The following is a 24,385-nucleotide window of genomic DNA, read 5'->3' on the forward strand; positions in this document are numbered from 1 at the left end:
GGCCTCACGTTCGTACATATCTGTGGGCCAGACCAAGATATTCCCCCCCCTTGTCCGCCGGCTTAAAAATCACCCCCGGAATAGATTGCAATTCGGAAATGGCTTGCCGCTGTTTACGTGTAAGGTTATCAAACCTTCACCAGGAACCTAGTTTTTTAAAATCCTCCGTAACAAGTTTCGTAAAGATGTCTATAGCAGGGCTTAGCGACAAGGGGGGGAATCTCGTGGATCTTGGTATAATATGAGGGGGGAACTTACTCTTAGTAGGCGGTGTCTGTTCCTCAAGAAGATCCTCCAAAGCCTGAAGTGCCTCCCTCTCACTCTCAGTCATTGGTTCTCTAGACAAATTTTTATGATGTAACTTTCGTAATAATAACTTTTACTCTTTGCCACGACAGCACCCACTTGGAGAGAGGGATCCGCCCATAGGAACAGGAAACCTACAGAGATAAAAGAGGGCGGTCCGCCTCTCCCCCTCAGTTGGTTTCCTGTTCCTAAGGGGAACCGCAGGATACGCTACAGTCTTACCTGGGCCAAGGAACCGCCTGTGCAGTGTCTGCGAGAACGGCAGGGGTTCCGGTCCAGAGGCAGCGACGGGGGAGTGCTGGAATCCGGCTCCCTCCTCGGCTGGTATGGACGGACGGAGCAGAAACACCGGTTCCGGGTGGCGCCGACCGGGTGTTCTTCTGATAATGACATGACACCGGCGGGAGGATCCATTCCGGTCCATGTGGGGGCGCAGGAACCGGAGAAACGGCAACCTCCGGCGTTCCGAAGGGCTTCAGCGTCCAGGAGGTCGCACAGGCAGCGCGGCAGGAAGTGGTAAGGAGGAACTTCCGGGTTACCGGAGGTTCCTCGGCTCACAGCGCACGCGCAGCTGGGCGGCACCGCAAGCGTAGAGGCGCTCCCCGCCCCCTCCAGAGGGGGAAGAGAGAAAAAAAAAAGATTTAACCTGCAGAGCGCGGGCGGCTAGATTCAGCGCTGAAGCGCATACTAATGAGCCACAAATAGGCGCACCTGGAGGGGGAGGTACCAGGTATGAAGGGGCTTACAAAAGGTCTGGGGCAAAGGGATACGGCGTGCAATCATATCTTCACCAAGGCAGGACACGCATCCCCAGGCAGGCGATGCATCAGCAGCCAAGGACCACGCAAGATGAGGTTCCTCGGATCGTAGCCACAGAAGCCACGCCAACAAGCCTCCTTCTCAGCCTCCTGAGCCGGTACCTACAGCTTCTCTGGGTGAGTGGACGACGCTCTGCCTATCAAGCTGATAAAAAATCTCTCTCTCTCTCTCTCTCCCTCTCCCCTCCGTCATGATGTCTCTATCTCAGACTAAGAGGAAGGAAAAATCAAAAAATAAAGAATGTGCCCTGTGTACACGTCTGCTACCGGACTCTTACACAAAAAGGCTATGCAAAAGATGCATTAACGAAACAGCAAAACAGGCATCAACATCAGCCGCAGATATAAGGGCCATAATTAGTGAAGAACTACAGGCTTTAAACCAATCTAGCAGGCCTACTAATATCGAAACTACTAAGCCAGCAGGGGCCGTAGACACCGATGAGGGCGAAGTAGCCTCAGATAGTTTCAATGCATCCACTTCAGCATCCTCCTCAGATATGGAGGGCCGTTGCTGTTTTCCTTTCGATCATATGGACAATTTAGTTAAATCCGTGAGGAATACAATGGGATGCACAGACACAAAGGAGCCGCAAACGACTCAAGAAATTATGTTTGCGGGTCTGACAGACAGAAAGAGGAGAGTTTTTCCGGTTATCCCAGCGATAAAAGCTCTGGTTAAGAAGGAATGGGAGAGACAGGACCAGAGAGGGTATCTTCCCTCAACCTCAAAGAGAAGGTACCCCTTTAGCGACGAAGAGTTGTCGACATGGATTAAGGTCCCGAAGGTAGACACGGCAGTGGCCTCCGCCTCAAAGCAAACGATCTTACCAGTGGAGGACACAGGGGTCCTAAAAGACCCTCTTGACTGCAAAGCTGACGCCTCATTGAAGAGGGTATGGGAGGCAGCTACCGGCACGTTTAAACCGGCAATAGCTAGTACATGCACAGCTCGTTCTATGCTGGTCTGGATCGAACAACTAGACCAGCAAATAGACCAGAAGATCTCCAGAGACAAGCTACGAGCCGCCATACCACTAATCCGGGGTGCAGCAGCATATATAGCAGATGCTTCTGCCGATTCCTTACGCATGGCAGCCAGAACAGCGGGGTTGGCTAATAACGCCAGACGTAGCCTTTGGCTTAAAAGCTAGAGAGGTGACACCCAGTCCAAAGCAAAGCTGTGTACCATTCCTTGCGAGGGTGAGTTCTTATTTGGGAAAGCCTTAGATGAAATCCTTACGAAGGCAAAAGAAAGGAAGAAAGGATTCCCTAACCCTCCTCTCCCATTTTATAGGAGGGCGTTTAGGAGAAGACCATTTGGCCGGGGAAGACCAGCAGAAAATCAAAACCGCTGGGCCACAAAGGAAGGAAAGGGCAAAGGTGCCATGTTCAGGGGATCCTCCTTCCTCAGGGACAGGAACTGAGGAGCCAGTCCCTCCAGTAGGAGGGAGACTAAAATATTTTTTTCGAGAATGGGAGAAAATTACGGCTAGCCCTTGGGTCCTGAGCATTATTAAAGAAGGGTTAAAGATAGAATTCCATCATGTACCCCGTAATTCGTTAATCATAACATCCTTCAGCTCACCAATCCAACAGCAGGCCCTGGAGGCTGAGATTTGGAACCTACTGGACAAAAAAGTTTTGGTCCATGTGCCTAAAGGGCAGGAAGGGAGAGGATTTTACTCCCCTCTCTTTCTGATATCTAAACCAGACGGATCATTCCGGACGATAATCAACTTGAAGAAATTAAATTCATTTATAATAAATCATAAATTTAAAATGGAATCCATAAGATCCACGATTAAGCTCCTCTTCCCCAATTGTATGATGGCAGGCTTGGATCTGAAGGATGCGTATTATCATATTCCCATCCATTGCAGATATCAGAGATACCTCAGAGTGGCGGTCCTCCTCGATGGCAAGATACAGCATCTCCAGTTCACAGCCATGCCATTCGGCATTTCCATCGCACCACGAGTATTTACAAAGGTGATGCTGGAAGTGATGGCTTTTTTTACGCCAGAAGGACACACTAATAATACCCTATCTGGATGATTTTTTGATAGTAGGGAATTCAATTGGGCAATGTAATGAGCGAGTTGCTGATACAATCTTGTCCCTACAGGCCCTAGGGTGGATAATAAACTTCAAGAAGTCCAGAATCGAGCCGCAGTCTGTTCAGTCCTTCCTGGGTCTCGAGCTAGACTCCATATACCAAAAATGTCTGCTGTCACAGGTAAAAATTTCAGCAATTAAAAAGGTTAGGATAGCAATAGATCGGACACACATATCTTTAAGGGAAGCAATGTCCCTCCTGGGATCCCTTACTGCCTGCATCCCGGCAGTTCGGTGGACCCAGTTCCACACAAGGGAGCTTCAACACCAAATTCTCTTAGGAGTCCCGTGACCGGGGGAATCTGACAAAGAAAATCACACTATCCCAGGAGGTCCTAACCTCCCTCGCATGGTGGCTAAGGGACGATAACCTAGCGGGAGGAGTACCTTGGGTTATTACACCCTCCCGTATAATTATCACGGACGCTAGCCCCACAGGATGGGGAGCCCATATGGGGAATATTTTTGCCCAAGGCCTATGGGGTATAGGCGAAGATAAGGATTCGTCAAATTTAAAAGAACTAAAAGCAGTCTATCATGCATTATGTCATTTTCTTCTACAGTTACAAGGGGAAAACGTGAGAATCCTTTCGGACAACACCACAGTAGTCGCATATCTGAACAGACAAGGCGGAACTCGATCAGTCACCTTAATGTCTTCCGCAAGAAGGATTTTATCCCTAGCCGAAAAACATTTTTTGTCTCTCTCGGCCCTCCACATAAGGGGAAGAGACAATTTGGAGGCAGATTTTCTAAGCCGCCATACACTGCGGCAAGGAGAGTGGTGTCTAAGCCGGGGGATATTCACACGCATCGTGTCACTATGGGGTCTTCCCCAAATAGATCTCTTAGCCACCAGAGAAAACAGGCAGGTGCGAAGGTTCGCCTCTCTAAATATGACAGACAATCCGGAAATTCTGGATGCCCTCCAGGCCCCGTGGCAATTCAAACTGGCATATGCTTTTCCACCAATCATACTACTACCGCAGGTGATCAGGAAAATCAGAGCAGACGAAGCACGAGTAATCTTAATAGCGCCATTCTGGCCCAGGAGGCCATGGTTTTTGTGCCTGAAGCAATGTCAGTGACAGACCCGTGGGTGCTTCCTTCAACTCCCAGGCTCCTCTCACAGGGGCCATTCTTCCATCCTCAAGTGGACAATCTCCACTTGACGGCCTGGAACTTGAAAGGGAAATGTTGAGATCAAGAGGATTCTCGGAGGGATTAGTCAATACACTCCTACAAAGTCAAAGTGGCAACGACAAAAATTTACACCAGAGTATGGAGAAAATTCCTAGAGTCCCACACAGGCCCTGATTCTGGAGAAATTCCGATTACCGCGATCCTAGCGTTCCTACAGAAAGGAAAAGAATTAGGGCTGTCTGTTAACACATTAAAGGTCCAGGTGTCGGCCCTTTTGGGGCCCTCTATAGTTATAACGTGGCAGGCAATAGATGGATAGGCAGATCTCGGCCTGTGAGCGGAGCGAGGCGGTGCACATACCTAGAGTTCCTCCTTGGGACTTAAACCTGGTTCTGGAGGCTCTAACACGTCCTCCTTTTGAACCTTTAGATTCAATATCCCTTAAACACCTATCCTTCAAAACAGTACTGTTAGTTGCACTAACCTCAGCCAGAAGAGTTTGCGACATACAAGCACTTTCAATAGAACCCCCTTTTTCTGTTGACATTCCAGGATCAGCTAATATTAAAACCAGATCCCTCGTACCTACCAAAAGTAGCAGGGAAGTTTCATAGATCACAAGAGATTCACCTCCATTTTTTAGAAACCCTTCTACTCCAGAGGAAGAAAAGTTCCATACACTAGACGTTAGAAGAGCTGTATTACAATACATCGAGAGGTCTAGCAGCTGGAGGAAGAGTAGGGCTCTATTTGTTTCCTTCCAGGGCCAAAAGAAGGGATATGAAATCACAAGGGGTACTTTGTCTCGGTGGATCAGAGACGCGATTGGGCTGGCATGCTCCGAGAGCAATGAAAATCCTCCGGAGGGTATCAGAGCACATTCCGCCACAGCTATGGCTTCCTCTTGGGCAGAGAGGGGAGATTTCGCAATCGAGTCTATATGTAAGGCGGCAACCTGGTCTACACCCTCTACCTTTTATAATCACTATAGGCTTGATTTATCATGCTCATCTGACCTAGCCTTTGGTAGAGCGGTCCTCAGCACGGTGGTCCCTCCCAGGTGAAGGTCTCTGAAAGTCTCTCCAAGTGGGTGCTGTCGTGGCGAAGAGTAAAAAGCCGGATTACTTACCGGTAATGCTCTTTTAATGAGTCCACGACAGCACCCGTTCACTAACCCTCCCTAGGAGTTAACATAATGTATATACACCTTCTTAGTTGTAAAGTTAATAAATTTAGAATATTGGATAATATAATGGCCTAATAATTGGCGGTCCTCCTGGTACTCTGAAATCCAACTGAGGGGGAGAGGCGGACCGCCCTCTTTTATCTCTGTAGGTTTCCTGTTCCTATGGGCGGATCCCTCTCTCCAAGTGGGTGCTGTCTTGGACTCATTAAAAGAGCATTACCGGTAAGTAATCTGGCTTTTCTCGAGAAGAGATGAAGGTCCTTTAGTGCTACAAAGAAATCAAAAGGCTTAGTGGGGGAGAAGGTCAGTCCACGACTCAAAACCTCCAATTGAGGTTGAGTGAGAACACATGAGGAGAGGTTAATTACCTGGAGACCACCAGCAGGGTTCCCAGAATAATTGCGCCCTATGTTAGTCTTCTTTTTAGCTGACTGGCGCGTAACGACACGTCTAGACAAAGAATCAGAGGTGGAAGTACCACCAGAATGAGATGGCTGTGTGGATACATCATCATCCATAGAAAAATTGGATTTAATAGAGGTGGATCTAGACCTAGATCGCGACATATTCCTGTATGGTTGTTTCGATCTGTCAGAGGGGTTACGCCATCTATACACTCTAGAGGTTAACTTGTCTTGTATATCCTTTTTGGTAAGCAACCTGCCCCTACTCTACATCTACACACTCCAACTCTGGGGCCATTTTGGTCATGTTGGCAGGTTTTTTTTGCTTATCTCTATTATCATGTAGCACTTTAGTTTATCTATGCAGGGCATCATGTCATGTCTGACTACTTGAAAATTTGTATATGGTCATGGTTAACCCTGTATGTATTATTTAAATCTTTTGTGCTGATATACTGTGAATCACGGGTTGTTATGTTGTAGTCCTTGTTCAGGTCTGCCATGTTTGTGTCTGATTTTATGTAACTCTGAGTAATTTTGAGTTTCTACTCATTACTCTACTGTGCATGTGTAAATTAATAAATTTTGTACTTTTCTAATTACTATTGAATCCATTACGCCTTTTTTTCTCCTTTTTGCTCACATATACATTCAGCAGGAAACGGTAATACAGATAAGTGTAGCAGTACCATTATATAAGAGTGGTAATACACCAAGTCGTGTAGCAGTGCCATCATATATTGCAAATATATATATTTTGTAGGGATTCAACTCGCTTAGGTGCGACGGGAGACAACCAGGAGGCACGTTCCTTTAAAAGTTCATAGGGTTTATTGCTCCATAACCCATAAACCAGCACATACAGTCATATGTTAAAGTTTGGGCACCCCTATTAATGTTAACCTTTTTTCTTTATAACAATTTTGGTTTTTGCAACAGCTATTTCAGTCTCATATATCCAATAACTGATGGACTCAGTTATATTTCTGGATTCAAATGAGGTTTATTGTACTAACAGAAAATGTGCAATCTGCATTTAAACAAAATTTGACCGGTGCAAAAGTATGGGCACCTCAACATAAAAGTGACATTAATATTTCGTAGATCCACGCAAATTTTTATTTAAACACAGCAAAAAGACACAGAAAAAGTTAAAAACATTAAAAAATGGTCACACATGTGACACCTACAGAGATTGCACAATGCTCATAATAGAGCAACCCACCTGCTACCAACAAGCACTCTCACCGGGAATGATACCTAAGACCCTAGGTCCATATAAACAGAATAACCCCAAATGGGAGATATATAGAGCACAAATAGACACATAAAATCATATGTGAGTCAAAGGCATCAATAATATATGGTTACATGCCTGCTCCATCTCACTCCACTCCATATGGGTCTTGTACTGTGCTGACTTGCATGTGTGCTTATTATTGAGGGTGGTTATGGAGAACTCTTTTGTCTACCTAACCCCCTCTAGCCCTTAATGGTTTGGGTTATCTGGTCATTTATGCTTCTTATGCCTGACTCTAGGCTGTGGCACTTTTATTTATGTATGAGGTCTATCTAGCCTGCACTATCATTATTATTATATTTGTGCGCCTCATTTTTGATCAGGATACCCTTGGGGCTTTATTATTCCATGTGCTGTGCCTTATTTTCTACCATTCAGGTCTGAAATCCATTTTTATCTGTAACCATATATTATTGATGCCTTTGACTCACATATGATTGTGTCTATTTGTGCTCTATATATCTCCCATTTGGGGTTATTCTGTTTATATGGACCTAGGGTCTTGGGTATCATTCCTGGTGAGAGTGCTTTTTGGTAGCAGGTGGGTTGCTCTATTATGAGCATTGTGCAATCTCTGTAGGTGTCACATGTGTGACCATTTTTTAATGTTTTTAGATTTTTCTGTGTCTTTTTGCTGTGTTTAAATAAAAATTGTATTGTATATGCTATTTCCTATCCAGGGCGATCCCTTGTTTGTGGCCTATTCGTTCTTCTTTTGTTAATGATATGTGGTTTTTTGGTCTAGGTTGGATCCCCTGAAATATTTTGGTGGTGCCCCCGCTTCTGTTCTTTATAAACACCAATGCGTGCACACACCCTAACAGTACACAGTATGTATGTCACGGGGTTACCGCGACAGTGTGGAGCCAGAAGACCACAGCATCTGATTGTGCTCCTATTGCGGCGCTGAGAAGAAGCACCTCTCCTTCATTTTAAATGTGCTACAGTATTTATAGATTACTAGCTGAAGAGCCCGGCGCTGCCCGGGCATAGTAACTAACTGTGGTTAGTTATAACAAATTATAATTATCCGCCATCCCATAGTCCCGTGCCCATATACCCATCATACATATTGTTCATCCCATAGTCCCGTGCCCATATACCCATCATACATATCCACCATCCCATAGTCCAGTGCACATATACCCATCATACATATCCACCATCCCATAGTCCAGTGCCCATATACCCATCACACATCCTCCATCCCATAGTCAACCATTATGACATCATAATGAGCGGCGGGGCTTGCAACCTATGATGAATCAGCGTCGCCATGGCAACCATTATGACATCATAATGAGGGGCGGGGCTTGATACGCACACGGCTGTTTCCCCATTATGTAGATAGGGACAAAATTGTTTGGTGAATTGGAACACGCGGGGTTAAAATTTCGCCTCACAACATAGCTTAGGACGCTCTCGGGGTCCAGATGTGTGACTGTGCCAAATTTTGTGGCTGTAGCTGCGACGGTGCGGATGCCTATCCCGTACATACACACATTCATACATACATACATACATACATACATACATACATACATACTTTGAGCTTTATATATTAGATATTATTATATATTCCGTTTATTATTCACTTCTATTTAAATTGATGTATCTTATGTATGATAGACTGAATTAATCACATGCACATGCAATAAAACTTTTTTCTGCACTTGGACTCTTAGTGATGCCTCAATTCTTTGCCTTTTTTACATTTTCTTATTTTTATGCATTTTATTATTTTTGGACTAATAAAAATGTGGCGCCCCTGAGGGTTCAGTCACCACAGAGGTACTTCACCTCCTCCTGAGCTGTGGTACCCCACTATCCAGGTAAGGTGGAGACACCTGACCACACTCCAACACCTGCATCCCACACCACATAGTAGTGTAGCAAAGCACCTTTGGTGGCTCCCTGCTTGGAACACGAAGAGTGCTGGGAGGCGGGTGGAGCTTAGACTGCACCAGAGAGCAGGAGAATATTAGGAAAAGGTCAGTCTGAGAGAAGATCCCCTGAGATGGATGGAGTGAAGGAAGTGCTGCAGCAGACTCCTGTGACCTGGAGCTGCTGGCACAGGAAAGAGCCATAGAAAGCCTGATTCTTCAGAAGGAAGATAGTTCTTTTCTTCTCCTTACGTTCCGTACTAAACTAACTAAGGACTAGGGTGAGAGCAGAGCCCTTCCTCAAGTCCTAAGCGCATGGCCGGGGTCCGGTCCCCGAGGTTGTATGGATACTGATGGTCCTGCAGCAGACACCGGAGGAATAGAAGCTGTCACCAATTTATTCCCACACAAGACTTGGGGGCACAACAGCAACGTGAGTGAGCCGGGACTTGATAGCAAAGAGTCCCCGAAGCAGGCTACAGCTGTCTGCCGTACAAGTAGAGTTCTAAGTAACATCAAGAAGGAGGAACTTGAGTTTAATACACAACTACAAGTACTTCAGATTAGGCGCTAGTGTGGAGACGTTTAGAGAAGGCACATGTTGGAGGAGTGCTGGAAAGGTGTACTTTACCTTGCCTGGGAGTTTGCTAAGCCCCTGACCTGGAGGACACGGCACCGAAGTGGGCACCTGTATGGGCAACAGACTGTGAGTAAAGCTTTGGAACTACATGCCCTGGTGTCCTCCACTTATTTCTGCGCCTTGCACCTGGCCCTGCTACATCTGCTTCTTTACAATATCCCCTCATCTACATCATCTACACCAACCTCATCTACTCTGCCCTGGGACTACAGCCCTACCTGTGGAGGGCTACAACATCATTGCTGCACACACCATCTGTCCCAGAGAAGCAACCCTGCAGCGCTGGTCAAACTGACCAGAGAACCACTGGTGGTGCCACGAATCATCTCAACAACTTCATCCCCATCACTCTACCCCTTTTTACATTGACCGCCTGAGGCCATGGACCAGGTCACTGCCACTGACATCTCCCGTTGTAATCAACGGGCCCAGCACTGAGTACCCCACGGCCTCTGGGGGCAAGTCAAAAATATATTCAATAAATTAAAATGAGCCCATTACATAAAACATTCGAAAGAAAATAGAATTCCTGGTATTTTTCAAGAAAATAGACTGAGACAAGAAAAGGTTCTTCTTTGTGCTTTGGAAAAAAGACAGCGCCGGCTACAGGCCGCTGTATTTGGGTGGCGTGTACAGGTCCAATAATGGACTGCTACAACAAAGCAGTGTGCAAAAAAAAATGAATAGTCTTGATTTCAGGATTCTTCCTTACTAGCAAAATTAGGACAGAGTATTAAAATGTCCTCCTGGTTTGCAGTCGTTGCAATACACATAAAGGGAATAAACGTGTATAACAAACCATGTGTAATTGCAATAATTTTCTGGGAGCAATACTTCATTTTCTGGAATAATTTCAAGGATGCCAACACTTTTGGCCATGACTGTAGGTATGCTCTACATAGGGCCTTTTCATTGAGTTCCATTGACTCATCCTCTACTCAGTATGTACGAGCCATTCTGATACGATGGTCATCTGACTGCCGCTTTGGGATATTCTATTTTTTCATGAGTCGTAAATGAGTGCACTGGGCCCTTAAGTGGTCTGATGTCATGCCATCAGTGGCTCATATGATTGGCTGCTGCTCATTGGAGTGCTGGCGTCTGTGGTAGATCATGTGTGTCTCCATTATATGTGAGGTAACTACTATACACTTACTCATATGTTGCTTTATGTTTATGCACGTTAAATACCTAGCCCACAGTCCCACACACCACCCCTGGTGAAGCATTTGTGAAACGAGCGTCGGGTGTTTGGTAGGCACTTTGAGCTTTATGTTATGTGACTTTTGTATGCTTTATATACCTGTACGGGTCCTCCTTTTGTATTTTGTTATGCCATATAAATATTGGTGCCTTTGTACTATTGGGGCTCCTTCACTGGCTCACCCACTAATTTGTCCTTTTTGTATTGTTGGACATCTATACCTGTTTTTTTTAATAAATATTCATCATAGTCCTGAAGCACATTTGTCTAATAAGAGCATGATTTATGAGATGAGAGTCTGATTCTCACAATGTATCATTTTCTGAGATGTGAGTTGTAGTTTCAATAAAGTCACTGTATTATCAGCACGAGAATATCACTATAGAGATGACAAGTTGTCTCATTTATATTTTTCTCGGAAATGCTGCGGCGCTGGAGGCAGAACTGGACTAGTCTCATCTATGTCCCCCGACTAGATCATCTAACTAACTACAAAAAATATATACTATTGTGCATGTGGCACATCCACCTATATATGTATGTACAAACCCTCTTATAAGTCGCGAGGGGTCATATAAGAAGACATGTACTTTGGAGCTGAGCCCCTAATCTTTTAGGACCCTAGCAACACCTCTGGTCTGTAGTGTAGTGTGTGTTAATATATTCACCTAGCACCGAGTTCTCTGGTATCTAGCGCTGTTATCTCCTCTTCTGAGTGATGTCACCGCTCTCCAGACAGACCGGGTCACACTGCGCTCTATGTAACCCGGATGTGGCTTTAACAGTGTAAGCCTATGGAGCGTCAGAACATGGCCCCATAGGCTCCCATTATAGAAGAGACTTGTGGCTCACACCGAGAGCATAAAGTGAGCCGAAGAGTCTGAAGAGCGATGACAGGTGATTCCGACAGCTAAATAGGAAAGGGTTATTTACAGTTAGAGCAGTCACACTGTGGAATGCCCAACTACAAGAACTAGTAATAGCAGACACTACAACAGCTTTTAACCAGGGCTGGATGATTTCCTCAATACACATAACATTGTGGGTTATATTTAATGTAGTGACAAAATGGACAATTGGTGAAAAAAGGTTAAACTTGATGGACTTAGGTCTTTTTTCAACCTATGTATGTAGCAATGACATCACACAAAACAGGAGCCGGACAGAGCTTGATCCCAGAGAAGACAGCAGTAGGGAAGTATATTACCCCACCACACTACAGTACATACATGTTTAGTGAAAAGACAAAACTTCATGAGGATTCTTCAAACCTGTACGACGTACAGTATTGGTATGACATGTTTCAGAAAAATTCTATTACAAAGGAACATTAATTAATTCAGAATTTTTATTTATCAATATGTCTTTGGAGTGTGGGAGGAAACCGGAGTACCCGGAGGAAACCCACGCAAACACGGGGAGAACATACAAACTCCTTGCAGATGTTTTCCTTAGTGACATTTAAACCCAGGATCCCAGTGCTGCAAACTAACAGTGCTAACCACTGAGCCACCGTGCTGCCCAAGTACAGCTTTGATGATGGACTTGCTGTACTAGATGTCTATGGTGCCCTAATCACAGATTGGACAAATGCATCTTCTGATGCTGTGAGCGGCCCTGGATAATCCACGCCGACAGGATGATATAATCCGGGGGAAGAGGGATCCTAGGAGAAGAGATATAAAACTAATGTAAGTACTGGGACTCCATATTAGAGGATACTGCTTTGGTGTCATTGTGGCAGGACGGTAGAGAAATCTTATCCGTGCAGAGGAACAGGATCATTGTCACTCATCATACATGTGACAATCCCACCACTGACAGATAACATCTTCTCCACATGAATTATTCTCACTGGCCATCATCAAACAACATAGACCTTATTATCACACTTACGTCTTCTAGGTTCTCGCTCTTCTACTATTTTGGCATTTTGCTTTTCTACCAGTTTTATTGCAGAGTTATTTTTCTTCTCAACTAGAAATTCATATAAAAAGTAAAAAAAACAAGTCAGTGATCATTGTCAGTCATACATATGACAATCGTACCCACTGGGAGTTAACATCTCCTCCTCGTGACTAATTCTCAATCGCCGACATCAGACAACATAGACCTTATTGTCACACTTACCTCTGCTAGGTTCTGTCTCTGGGACTATTTCTGGGTCTTGATCTTCTCCCAGTCTTAGTGCAGATGTATTTTTTGTCTCAACTGGAAATTCATGTAAAAAAGAAAAACAAGTCAATGATCATTGTCAGTCATAGATGTGAAAATCCCACCAATGACATATAGTGAGGAGCGAGTGTGCTCGTTACTCGAGTTTTCCGAGCATGCTCCGGTGTTCTCCAAGCATTTTGAGTGTGCTTGTGAATTAATTTGTAGTCCCCGCAGCTGCATGATTTGAGGCTCCTAGACAGCCTGTGTACATGTAGGGATTGCCTGTTGTTTTTAGGAAATCCCCACATGTATTCAGGCTGTCTAGGAGCTGCAAATCATGCAGCTCTGGGGACTAAAACTTAATTCACGAACACGCTCAAAATACTCAGGGAACACCCGAGCATGCTCGGAAAACTTGAGTAACAAGCACACTCGCTCATCACTAAATATAATATATCCTCCTCATGAATTATGTCGCTGATATCAGACCACATAAACCTTATTGTCACACTTACCTCTGCTAGGCTCTGTCTCTGCAACTATTTCTTGGTCTTGCTCTTCTCCCAGGTTTAATCCAGATGAGATGAAAAATACAACTGGAAATTCATATAAAAAAAAATTAAGAAAAACATGTCAATGATCATTGTCAGTCATAGATGTGAAAATCCAACCATTGATATATAATATATCCTCCTCGTGAATTATTCTCAGTCGCCGACATCAGACAATATAGACCTTATTGTCACACTTACCTCTGCTAGGTTCTGTCTCTGGGACTATTTCTGGGTCTTGATCGTCTCCCAGTTTTATTGCAGATGTATTTTTCGTCTCAACTGGAAATTCATGTAAGAAAAACAAGTCAATGATCATTGTCAGTCATAGATGTGAAAATCCCACCTTTGACATATAATATATCGTCCTCGTGAATTATTCTCTCACCGACATCAGACAACATAGACCTTATCGTCACACTTACCTCTGCTAGGTTCTGTCTCTGGTACTATTTCTGGGTTTTTCTCTTCTCCCAGGTTTAATGCAGATTTATTTTTCTTCTCAACTGGAAAATCACATTAAAAAGGAAGAAAAACAAGTCAATGATAAACTCTTATAAGATTAGATTCATATCAAGTCATAAGATTAGAGTCATATCTTTATCTAGTAGAGTTATTTTACTTTTGTACCTTATAGTACTGGGATTCTGGCATTGCACCATAAGGCTATGTTCACATGCAGAATTTTTGCACTTATAAGCAGTGATAGCAAAAGCTAAGAGAGGTCAGAAATCTCTTGCCAAAACTAGTTTTTTTTTCCTAGCTGGATCTAGCTGCAGTGTTTTTGAAATCTGCATCATGTCAGTTCTTTCAGCATTTTTGCAGTGTTTTTTCAACCACAGAAAGCAATGCGCATACATGAGAAAGGGCCAAAGAGCACCGGCGCATGCGCACTGCAGTATTTTGATCTGCCTTCAGCAGGGCAGAGGGCAGTGTGCCTGTGCAGGAATGTGATGGGGCAACACTGTGTGGAAGGCATAGGATGCATCTTCCACATGAAGCAGAGAAGAACGGCATTGCAAGAAGAGAGGAGGCTCCGGATCAATAACAGTGACGCCCATCAGCCTGGACTGCGCCATCGGTGAGTATAATAAAATGTCCTTTTTTGTTTTTTTTAAGGGCGGCTTGGAGACTTATATACAGAAATTCCAGACTGCTGTAACACAGAGCTGAAAGGTGGTGGTCTTAGGTTATATGGGAAAAATCTGGTGACAGGTTTAAATTCAATATGACATTAGCTGAGGCAGTGTTATCATATAATCCATTACTTAAAACTTCTGTGTCAGATTAAGGGTATATATAGGGTTAGTTGGGGCCTGTTCGAGCCATGAGCAGAGTATTCGTGATCAGTATCAGGCACCAGACTGTATGGCCCCTTATACCTTTAATGCGCAGCACAAAAGAGTGAGAATTTTATACATTAAAGTGTTGGATTGTTGTTTATTTTAAAGGCACAAAAAAGCAGTGATTTTCTGAGCCCTCCTGTAACATTTACATTACACCTTTTGATCAGTGGCGACAACAAGATGTCCTATAGACCTGCACATACCTGACAATATGGGAGAGGGTGACTTGTTTTCAGTATTGAAGCACTGGTTATCACCATCATTTCTAGTAGGAGAAGATTCTTTCTGCCTGTTTGGTAGAAGAAAAAGAAATAAATAACAAGTGAAGCAATTAAAAATAAAAAGACTTCTGTATGGGCAAATAGGACACTTGGACAAAATGGAGGGGATACCTTGCACAGGACTGCCTTCTATCAGCAAGAATGAAGAATAACTAGTAATAAAGGGCTTTAATGAAATGGAAATGAAAGGCTGGTCACAATGATCAACTGTTATCACCAGCGTTATCACAAGCCAGACCCTACAGTGATGATCAATCATGGGGCAGTGGGTTCTGGATTTTGTATTGTGCCATACGCATCTTGTATTTAGTATTCTGAAGATATATCAGTACTATACCCCATAATAATAATCTACTCACACTTCTGAGTGTTGTGTGCTGGTCTCTAGAAAACAATCTGGAGATGGCTCATGATCTTCATTGCTCATCATCCTGGTCTTGGTTGCATATAGCTAAAATTCACAGAGTAAAATTATATGGAGTATTTTAATATTATTTGTAGTTATAGTTTTGTGGATTTACTGATCACATACAGTACTTACCTTAGAAAGTCTTTGAGAAGATGATACATAGTTTAGGCTTTCTGGCCAATCACTGACTTCACTTGTGTCACCCTCATCTGAATCAGTATGTTTGGGTCTCTCAATGCCAGCTACAAAGTACAAGTATTATCAGAGATTAATAATATAATCACAGACAGTCACCATGTTATTACTAATAATGATAGGAACATATTGTCACATAAAATGAAAGACAAGACAAATGGCAGCTTTAACCACATGACGTCTCATTCTACTTACTGGGAAAGTAGCGGGTGTCCTCCTGTGACATAAGAATTGGCCTAAACTCTGGCTCGTGATTTTCAAGATTCTCAAAATCTAACTCACTCAGGAATGGATGACTCTTGATTTCATTTGCTCCTCCTGGAAACGGAAGACAAGAAAAAAGTGATCCAGACGATGTTAGGAAGACTGTACATTTTATGTTAATCTAAACTAAAGACAGAGCAGATCCAAAATATACTGTAAGTCATGGCATGAAGAATGGGGAATGGACAAGAAGTTAATGCAGAGACCTCAGTGCTGATGCTCATGGAAATTATCTATTTGTCAGGTCACAGAGGAGCTATAAGTCATTAATACTTATATATATATATACTAGCTGAAGAGCCCGGCGCTGCCCGGGCATAGTAACTAACTGGTTAGTTATAGCAAATTATAATTATCCTCCATCCCATAGTCCCATGCCCATATACCCATCACACATCCTCCATCCCATAGTCCCATGCCCATATACCCATCATACATATCCTCCATCCCATAGTCCCGTGCCCATATACCAATCATACATATCCGCCATCCCATAGTCAAGTGCCCATATACCCATCATACATATCCATCCCATAGTCCCATGCCCATATACCCATCATACATATCCTCCATCCCATAGTCCCATGCCCATATACCCATCATACATATCCGCCATCCCATAGTCCCGTGCCCATATACCCATCATACATATCCTCCATCCCATAGTCGAGTGCCCATATACCCATCATACTTTTCCTCCATCTCATAGTCCCATGCCCATATACCCATCATACATATCCTCCATCCCATAATCCCATGCCCATATACCCATCATACATATCCACGATCCCTTAGTCGAGTGCCCATATACCCATCACACATCCCTCATCTCATAGTCCCATGCCCATATACCCATCACAGCCTCCATCCCATAGGCCCGTGCCCATATACCCCTCATACATATCCTCCATCCCATAGTCCCGTGTCCATATCCCCGTCATACATATCCTCCATGCCATAGTCCCATGCCCATATACCCATAATACATATCCTCCATCCCATAGTCCAGTGCCCATATACCCATCATACATATCCGTCAACCCATAGTCCCGTGCCCATATACCCGTCATACATATCATCCATCCCATAGTCCAGTGCCCATATACCCATCACACATCCTCCCTCCCATAGTCAACCATTATGACATCATAGTGAGCGGCAGGGCTTGCAACCTATGATGACATCAGCATCGCCATGGCAACCATTATGACATAATGAGGGGCGGGGCTTGACACACACACTGTTTCCCCATTATGTAGATGGGGCAAAATTGTTTGGTGAATTGGAACGCGTGGGGTTAAGATTTAGCCTCACAACATAGCTTAGGACTCTCTCGGGGTCCAGACGTGTGACTGTGCCAAATTTTGTGGCTGTAGCTGCGACGGTGCGGATGCCTATCCCGGACATACACACACACACACACATACATACATACATGCACACATTGAGCTTTATACATTAGACTAGCTGAAGAGCCCTGTGCTGCCCGGGCATACTAACTAACTGTGGTTAGTTATAGAAAATTATAATTAACCTCCATCCCATAGTCCCGTTCCCATATACCCATCATACATATCCACGATCCCATAGGCCCGTGCCCATATACCCATCATACATATCCTCCATCCCATAGTCCCATGCCCATATACCCATCACACATCCTTCATCCCATAGTCCCATGCCCATATACCCATCATACATATCCACGATCCCATAGGCCCGTGCCCATATACCCATCACACATCCTCCATCCCATAGTCCCATGCCCATATACCCATCACACATCCTTCATCCCATAGTCCCATGCCCATATACCCATCATACATATTCGCAATCCCATAGTCTAGTGCCCATATACCTATCACACATCCTTCATCTCATAGTCCCATGCCTATATACCCATCATACATATCCTCCATCCCAAGTCCAGTGCCCATGTACCCATCATACATATCCGCCATGCCATAGTCCCGTGCCCATATACCCGTCATACATATCCTCCATCCCATAGTCCAGTGCCCATATACCCATCACACATCCTCCATCCCATAGTCCCATGCCCATATACCCATCACACATCCTCCATCCCATAGTCCCATGCCCATATACCCATCATACATGTTCGCAATCCCATAGTGTAGGGCCCATATACCCATCACACATCCTTCATCTCAGTCCCATGCCTATATACCCATCATACATATTCTCCATCCCATAGTCCCATGCCCATATACCCGTCATATACAGTGGGGAAAAAAAGTATTTAGTCAGTCAGCAATAGTGCAAGTTCCACCACTTAAAAAGATGAGAGGCGTCTGTAATTTACATCATAGGTAGACCTCAACTATGGGAGACAAACTGAGAAAAAAAAATCTAGAAAATCACATTGTCTGTTTTTTTCATTTTATTTGCATATTATGGTGGAAAATAAGTATTTGGTCAGAAACAAGCAATCAAGATTTCTGGCTCTCACAGACCAGTAACTTCTTCTTTAAGAGTCTCCTCTTTCCTCCACTCATTACCTGTAGTAATGGCACCTGTTTAAACTTGTTATCAGTATAAAAAGACACCTGTGCACACCCTCAAACAGTCTGACTCCAAACTCCACTATGGTGAAGACCAAAGAGCTGTCAAAGGACACCAGAAACAAAATTGTAGCCCTGCACCAGGCTGGGAAGACTGAATCTGCAATAGCCAACCAGCTTGGAGTGAAGAAATCAACTGTGGGAGCAATAATTAGAAAATGGAAGACATACAAGACCACTGATAATCTCCCTCGATCTGGTGCTCCACGCAAAATCCCACCCCGTGGGGTCAGAATGATCACAAGAACGGTGAGCAAAAATCCCAGAACCACGCGGGGGGACCTAGTGAATGAACTGCAGAGAGCTGGGACCAATGTAACAAGGCCTACCATAAGTAACACACTATGCCACCATGGACTCAGATCCTGCAGTGCCAGACGTGTCCCACTGCTTAAGCCTGTACATGTCCAGGTCCGTCTGAAGTTTGCTAGAGAGCATTTGGATGATCCAGAGGAGTTTTGGGAGAATGTCCTATGGTCTGATGAAACCAAACTGGAACTGTTTGGTAGAAACACAACTTGTCGTGTTTGGAGGAAAAAGAATACTGAGTTGCATCCATCAAACACCATACCTACTGTAAAGCATGGTGGTGGAAACATCATGCTTTGGGGCTGTTTCTCTGCAAAGGGGCCAGGACGACTGATCCGGGTACATGAAAGAATGAATGGGGCCATGTATCGTGAGATTTTGAGTGCAAACCTCCTTCCATCAGCAAGGGCATTGAAGATGAAACGTGGCTGGGTCTTTCAACATGACAATGATCCAAAGCACACCGCCAGGGCAACGAAGGAGTGGCTTCGTAAGAAGCATTTCAAGGTCCTGGAGTGGCCTAGCCAGTCTCCAGATCTCAACCCTATAGAAAACCTTTGGAGGGAGTTGAAAGTCCGTGTTGCCAAGCGAAAAGCCAAAAACATCACTGCTCTAGAGGAGATCTGCATGGAGGAATGGGCCAACATACCAACAACAGTGTGTGGCAACCTTGTGAAGACTTACAGAAAACGTTTGACCTCTGTCATTGCCAACAAAGGATATATCACAAAGTATTGAGATGAAATTTTGTTTCTGACCAAATACTTATTTTCCACCATAATATGCAAATAAAATGAAAAAAAACAGACAATGTGATTTTCTGGATTTTTTTTTCTCAGTTTGTCTCCCATAGTTGAGGTCTACCTATGATGTAAATTACAGACGCCTCTCATCTTTTTAAGTGGTGGAACTTGCACTATTGCTGACTGACTAAATACTTTTTTTCCCCACTGTATATCCTCCATCCCATAGTCCAGTGCCCATATACCCATCACACATCCTCCATCCCATAGTCAACCATTATGACATCAATGTGTGGCGGGGCTTGCAACCTATGATGACATCAGCGTCGCCATGGCAACCATTGTGACATCATATGAGGGGCGGGGCTTGACACGCATACACTCTTTCCCCATTATGTAGATAGGGGCAAAATTGTTTGGTGAATTGGAACGCGCAGGGTTAAACTTTCGGCCCACAACATAGCTTAGGACTCTCTCGGGGTCCAGACGTGTGACTGTGCCAAATTTTGTGGCTGTAGCTGCGACGGTGCAGATGCCTATTCCGGATATACACACACATACATACATTCACACATTGAGCTTTATATATATATTACCTGTCCCGAGTCTCTGTGTTGGATCTTTTATGAGTAGCTGAGTAATGATGCTTTGAGCATGGGGATGAAGAGCACGCTTTTGTAATTTCAAAGTGATGTCATCTGTTATATAAAAAGTAAATATTACAGAAAAAATCTCATCAAAAACAACAAGTAACTAAACCAAAGAATGAACCTAACAACTGAATCAAATTACTGTGGCATCACACAGCATTCAGATTATTTTACTTACCCGTGGTGATACTGTTGAAAAGATCACTTGTGCATCCTCCTTTAAATGGCACATGGCCAGTAAGAAATTTATATATGATGATCCCTAGTGACCACCAGTCAACAGGCCTTCCATAGCCCTTCCGTAAGATGACTTCTGGGGCTGTATAATACAAGGTGCCACTAGTCTGGAAACCAACAGAACAATGAGAAGATGATCAATGAAAATAACTGTGACAAGTAATATCAGTGGAAAAGTTTTCTATGTGAGAAAATATCAGAGAAGTAGAAATAGATCAGATCTGTAAAGAATAAGTTTTTTATGTATAGCTAACCCCATCATCAGGAAACTCTCTGGTGATGTCTTCAGTTCGAGCCTTATAAATGTCTGATGTTGGTCTCATGAGTCCGAGTTTTGAAAGCCCAAAATCGGTGACTTTGATATGTCCAGTTGATGATATCATGAGGCTGTAAAAGAAAAGATATTGTCAGCCCTAAGTATTACCCCACAGACTGTATACCAAACTATAACTGTCTGTCCCTTTATTATACTGCAGCGTTCACTTACTTTCCAGGCTTCAGGTCTCGGTGAACCACACCAAAGCTGTGCAGATATTCCACAGCAACAACCGTTTCTGCAATGTACAAGCGGGCCAAGGCGAGGGGTAAACGACCATATAACTTTACGAGACTGCCACAGTCTCCTCCTAGAGCAGAAAGCAAATATGACAGGTGAGGGTTTGTTACAATGTAAATTACACATGATGAGTGTGAATGAGAAATAAGCTGAGACATTGGGGCAGGGAGTCAATCATAGAGATACACTGTGTGATGTAGAGCGTATACTGTATACTGCAGAGTAATCCTATACAAAAAGAGAGCTGAGATCTGCCCCCTGCTGGTAAACTCTTACATTGCACTGTCAATCTCTGACAGCGGCATTTCCAGCAGGTGACCTGTAGGCGAGCTGCTCTAAGCACTCACCGCCCCCATTCCATGTCAGTGGTTTGCTATGGCTGCTGAGTGTCTGCAGAAGACTACTATCCTTGCCATTATGGTGCTTCTGTGAAGGTCAGTGTGTAGCTCGGCTTCATAGGAGACCAAGATTTTCACCATATTCTGCAATGCCCATATTGCAGTACATAGTAATTACGATTATATTATCGCAAGTTCAGGTCCCTTATGGAGACTAAAAAATAAAATAGCAAAAATATTTGGGGAAAGAAAATTAAATATAAAAATCACTTTTTCTCCATTCATAATAAATAATCAAAAAATAAACTCAGATGGAATTGCAGTGTTTTTGTTGCCCCAAGATCAGAAAAAAATGCAATAAGAAGCAATGAAAATTATTATCTGTCAGAAAGATGTAACCTTCCTAAACTGTTCTTCTGAGCATGTAGAATAATGAGATATAAATACATTGGTAGCTTTATATATTTAAGCAGATATGGGCTGAATATAGCTACAATGGATATGTCTTACCTGCTTCAAAGTCCATGACCATACACAGATGGTGTTTAGTTAGGAAGGAACAAAGCGTGGAGACAACAAAGGGACAATCAGCGAATATTGCGATGTCCCTTTCCTGATAGGCCAGTTTAAGATCGAATGGATAATGCAGGTTACTCCTTGCTTGTTTCTTCATGGCGAATACCTTGTTTGTGTCTTTATGACGCACTAAGTGGACGGCCCTGTAGAGGAGAAAAATCCATAATTTATACAGAATTCTTACTAACAGTCTGTCTATATGTCAAATCATCTTCTGTAGTAATAGTTAATAGTAATGAGCGAGTATGCTCGTTACTCGAGTTTTCTGAGCATGCTCGGGTGTTCTCTGAGTAGTTTGGCGTGCTCGGAGATTTAGTTTGTGTCGCTGCAGCTGCATGATTTGTGGCTGCTAGACAGCCTGAATACACGTGAGGAGGAATGCCTGTTTGTTAGGAAATCCTCACATGTATTCAGGCTGTCTAGGAGCCGCAAATCATGCAGCTACGGCGACACAAGCTAAATCTCCAACCACACCCAAACTACTCGGAGAACACCCGAGCATGCTCAGAAAACTCGAGTAACGAGTATACTCGCTCATCACTAATAGTTAATACTAGATGTATGGCCGTCACTAGAAATTAATGTCTGAAAATACACAAAATAGCTCATCATAAATGATCACTTAAGGCTCATACTCACTTACGAGAGACTCGCATGATTCTCGTGCTAGTCTATCGCATGAAAACCCAGCACTGCAGCCGGCACTGGGGCCGGAGCGTGCGGCTGCATAGAGATACATGTAGCCGCACACTCCAGTCCCAGTGCCGGCGGCTGTGCCAGGTTTCCATGTGAGACTGGCACCAGAATTGTGCGAGTCTCTCGCAAGTGCGTCTGAGCCCTTATAGGAGGTTTTCATACATATCACATCATAACTGAGCTGCATCGGGACAAATAGATGTGGAGTAGATGACTAGATGTAGATTAGATCTATTGCAAAGTGGTACCGATACCAACAGCTCGACACACCAAAAACAAGTCCTTACAAAGCTCTATGGGATGAGAAAATAAAAATGTTACAGATCTTGGAATACAGTAACATTTAGATATAGACTCATATACAGGAATTTCCATAAGGCAGGACATATAGACTGAGGCATCATCATAAGGAGTTTGGGAAAAATGTAGATTATACATAACGCTCACCCATAAGATCCACTGCTGATCTCTTTGATCTGGGTATAGTCGCTCTTACTTGGTTTTCTCATAGGGGTCAATGATCTGATCACGGTCTAGAAGAATAAGAAATGACAATAAGACATATAAGTTGCAGGAAAATAAAAGCTGCAGATGCAGGAACTTCCCTACATTCTGTTCACACTGATTACACTGCAGCAGATGTAGAGGACATGATACCAGCAGGACGCTCCCCAGACACTGTTATATTATAGGGATATTCTCCATACACATGTATCATTGTATGGAGGGGATGGTAAGGGACATCACACAGAGGAGACAGGAATAATAATAATAGGTCCAATCTACATTAAGAATAGAGTTAACCCACTGTACTCTGGGGTGTAACATGTGATGTGTAATTCATACCCCATTATCTGATGATATGCAGATGTTTTCTCTGATACTTACACTGGCAGATTCGGGGATCTCTGGTGTCTCAGATATTCCACCTTCAGCAGTTGCCGGCTCAGTTGTCTCTAATATAATGATAAAATAATGAGACATCATGTATTAGACGATAGCAGTACTGAATATATAACACATCGATATAAGGAAGGAAAGACAAGTAAATGGTATAATACTAGTTCTATGGATATTCTGCACATACTGTATATACTTATGGCACATCCATAGATAGATATACTCTACCATAAATGTGTGATTGTTCGGGACCTGACAATGACTTGGATGGGGACCTTGTTAGGTCCTCTGTGCATTTTGGGGCTGAGAAGATCCCAGAAGAGAGAACCAGAGGGGTTTTCAGAATTGCATGAGCCCTCTCCATTACAGTCTATAGGAGGCTCAGGAGCCGTCACCGGCCTCATACAGAGGATGAAGAGTAAATTTATATATTCTCTGGTGTCTCCATAATATTAATATTTGTAGGAATGCGAGATGATCAGCTTACCTTCAATCAGATCACTTTTTAGCCCTGGCTCACTGGTATTGGGGTCAGCGATATTTCGGTGTTGCCCCTCTTTGGAGTCACCGGCCGGTGTTTCCTGATGGAT

General features: G+C 43.7%; 1 protein-coding gene across 1 annotated transcript; it reads right to left on the reverse strand.

The window, feature by feature from the left end:
- Window positions 1–13,642: 13,642 nt before the first annotated feature.
- On the reverse strand, window positions 13,643–21,555 carry LOC141095875 (microtubule-associated serine/threonine-protein kinase 3-like). Its single transcript, XM_073582252.1, has 11 exons — window positions 21,217–21,555; window positions 20,984–21,116; window positions 20,671–20,836; window positions 20,439–20,540; window positions 16,137–16,259; window positions 15,879–15,988; window positions 15,697–15,788; window positions 15,260–15,345; window positions 14,136–14,216; window positions 13,912–13,992; window positions 13,643–13,755 (listed from the first exon to the last, which is right to left on the reverse strand). Exons 1-11 carry the CDS (start codon window positions 21,441–21,443, stop codon window positions 13,643–13,645), a joined length of 1,314 nt encoding a protein of 437 aa, XP_073438353.1. The 5' UTR covers window positions 21,444–21,555.
- Window positions 21,556–24,385: the final 2,830 nt, after the last annotated feature.

Source organism: Dendrobates tinctorius, unplaced genomic scaffold (genome assembly GCF_039654945.1).
Source record: "Dendrobates tinctorius isolate UK_male_01 unplaced genomic scaffold, ASM3965494v1 ptg000070l, whole genome shotgun sequence".
Classification (NCBI taxonomy): Eukaryota; Metazoa; Chordata; class Amphibia; order Anura; family Dendrobatidae; genus Dendrobates; species Dendrobates tinctorius.

Coding starts and splice junctions, on each gene's coding strand:
- LOC141095875 (XM_073582252.1), bottom strand. CDS start 21,443: ATGTCTCAGCTTATTTCTCATTCACACTCATCATGTGTAATTTACATT. Junction 21,117..21,216: donor CGAGACCTGAAGCCTGGAAA/GTAAGTGAACGC, acceptor TTTCTTTTACAG/CCTCATGATATCATCAACTG. Junction 15,989..16,136: donor GGACACCCGCTACTTTCCCA/GTAAGTAGAATG, acceptor TGTACTTTGTAG/CTGGCATTGAGAGACCCAAA.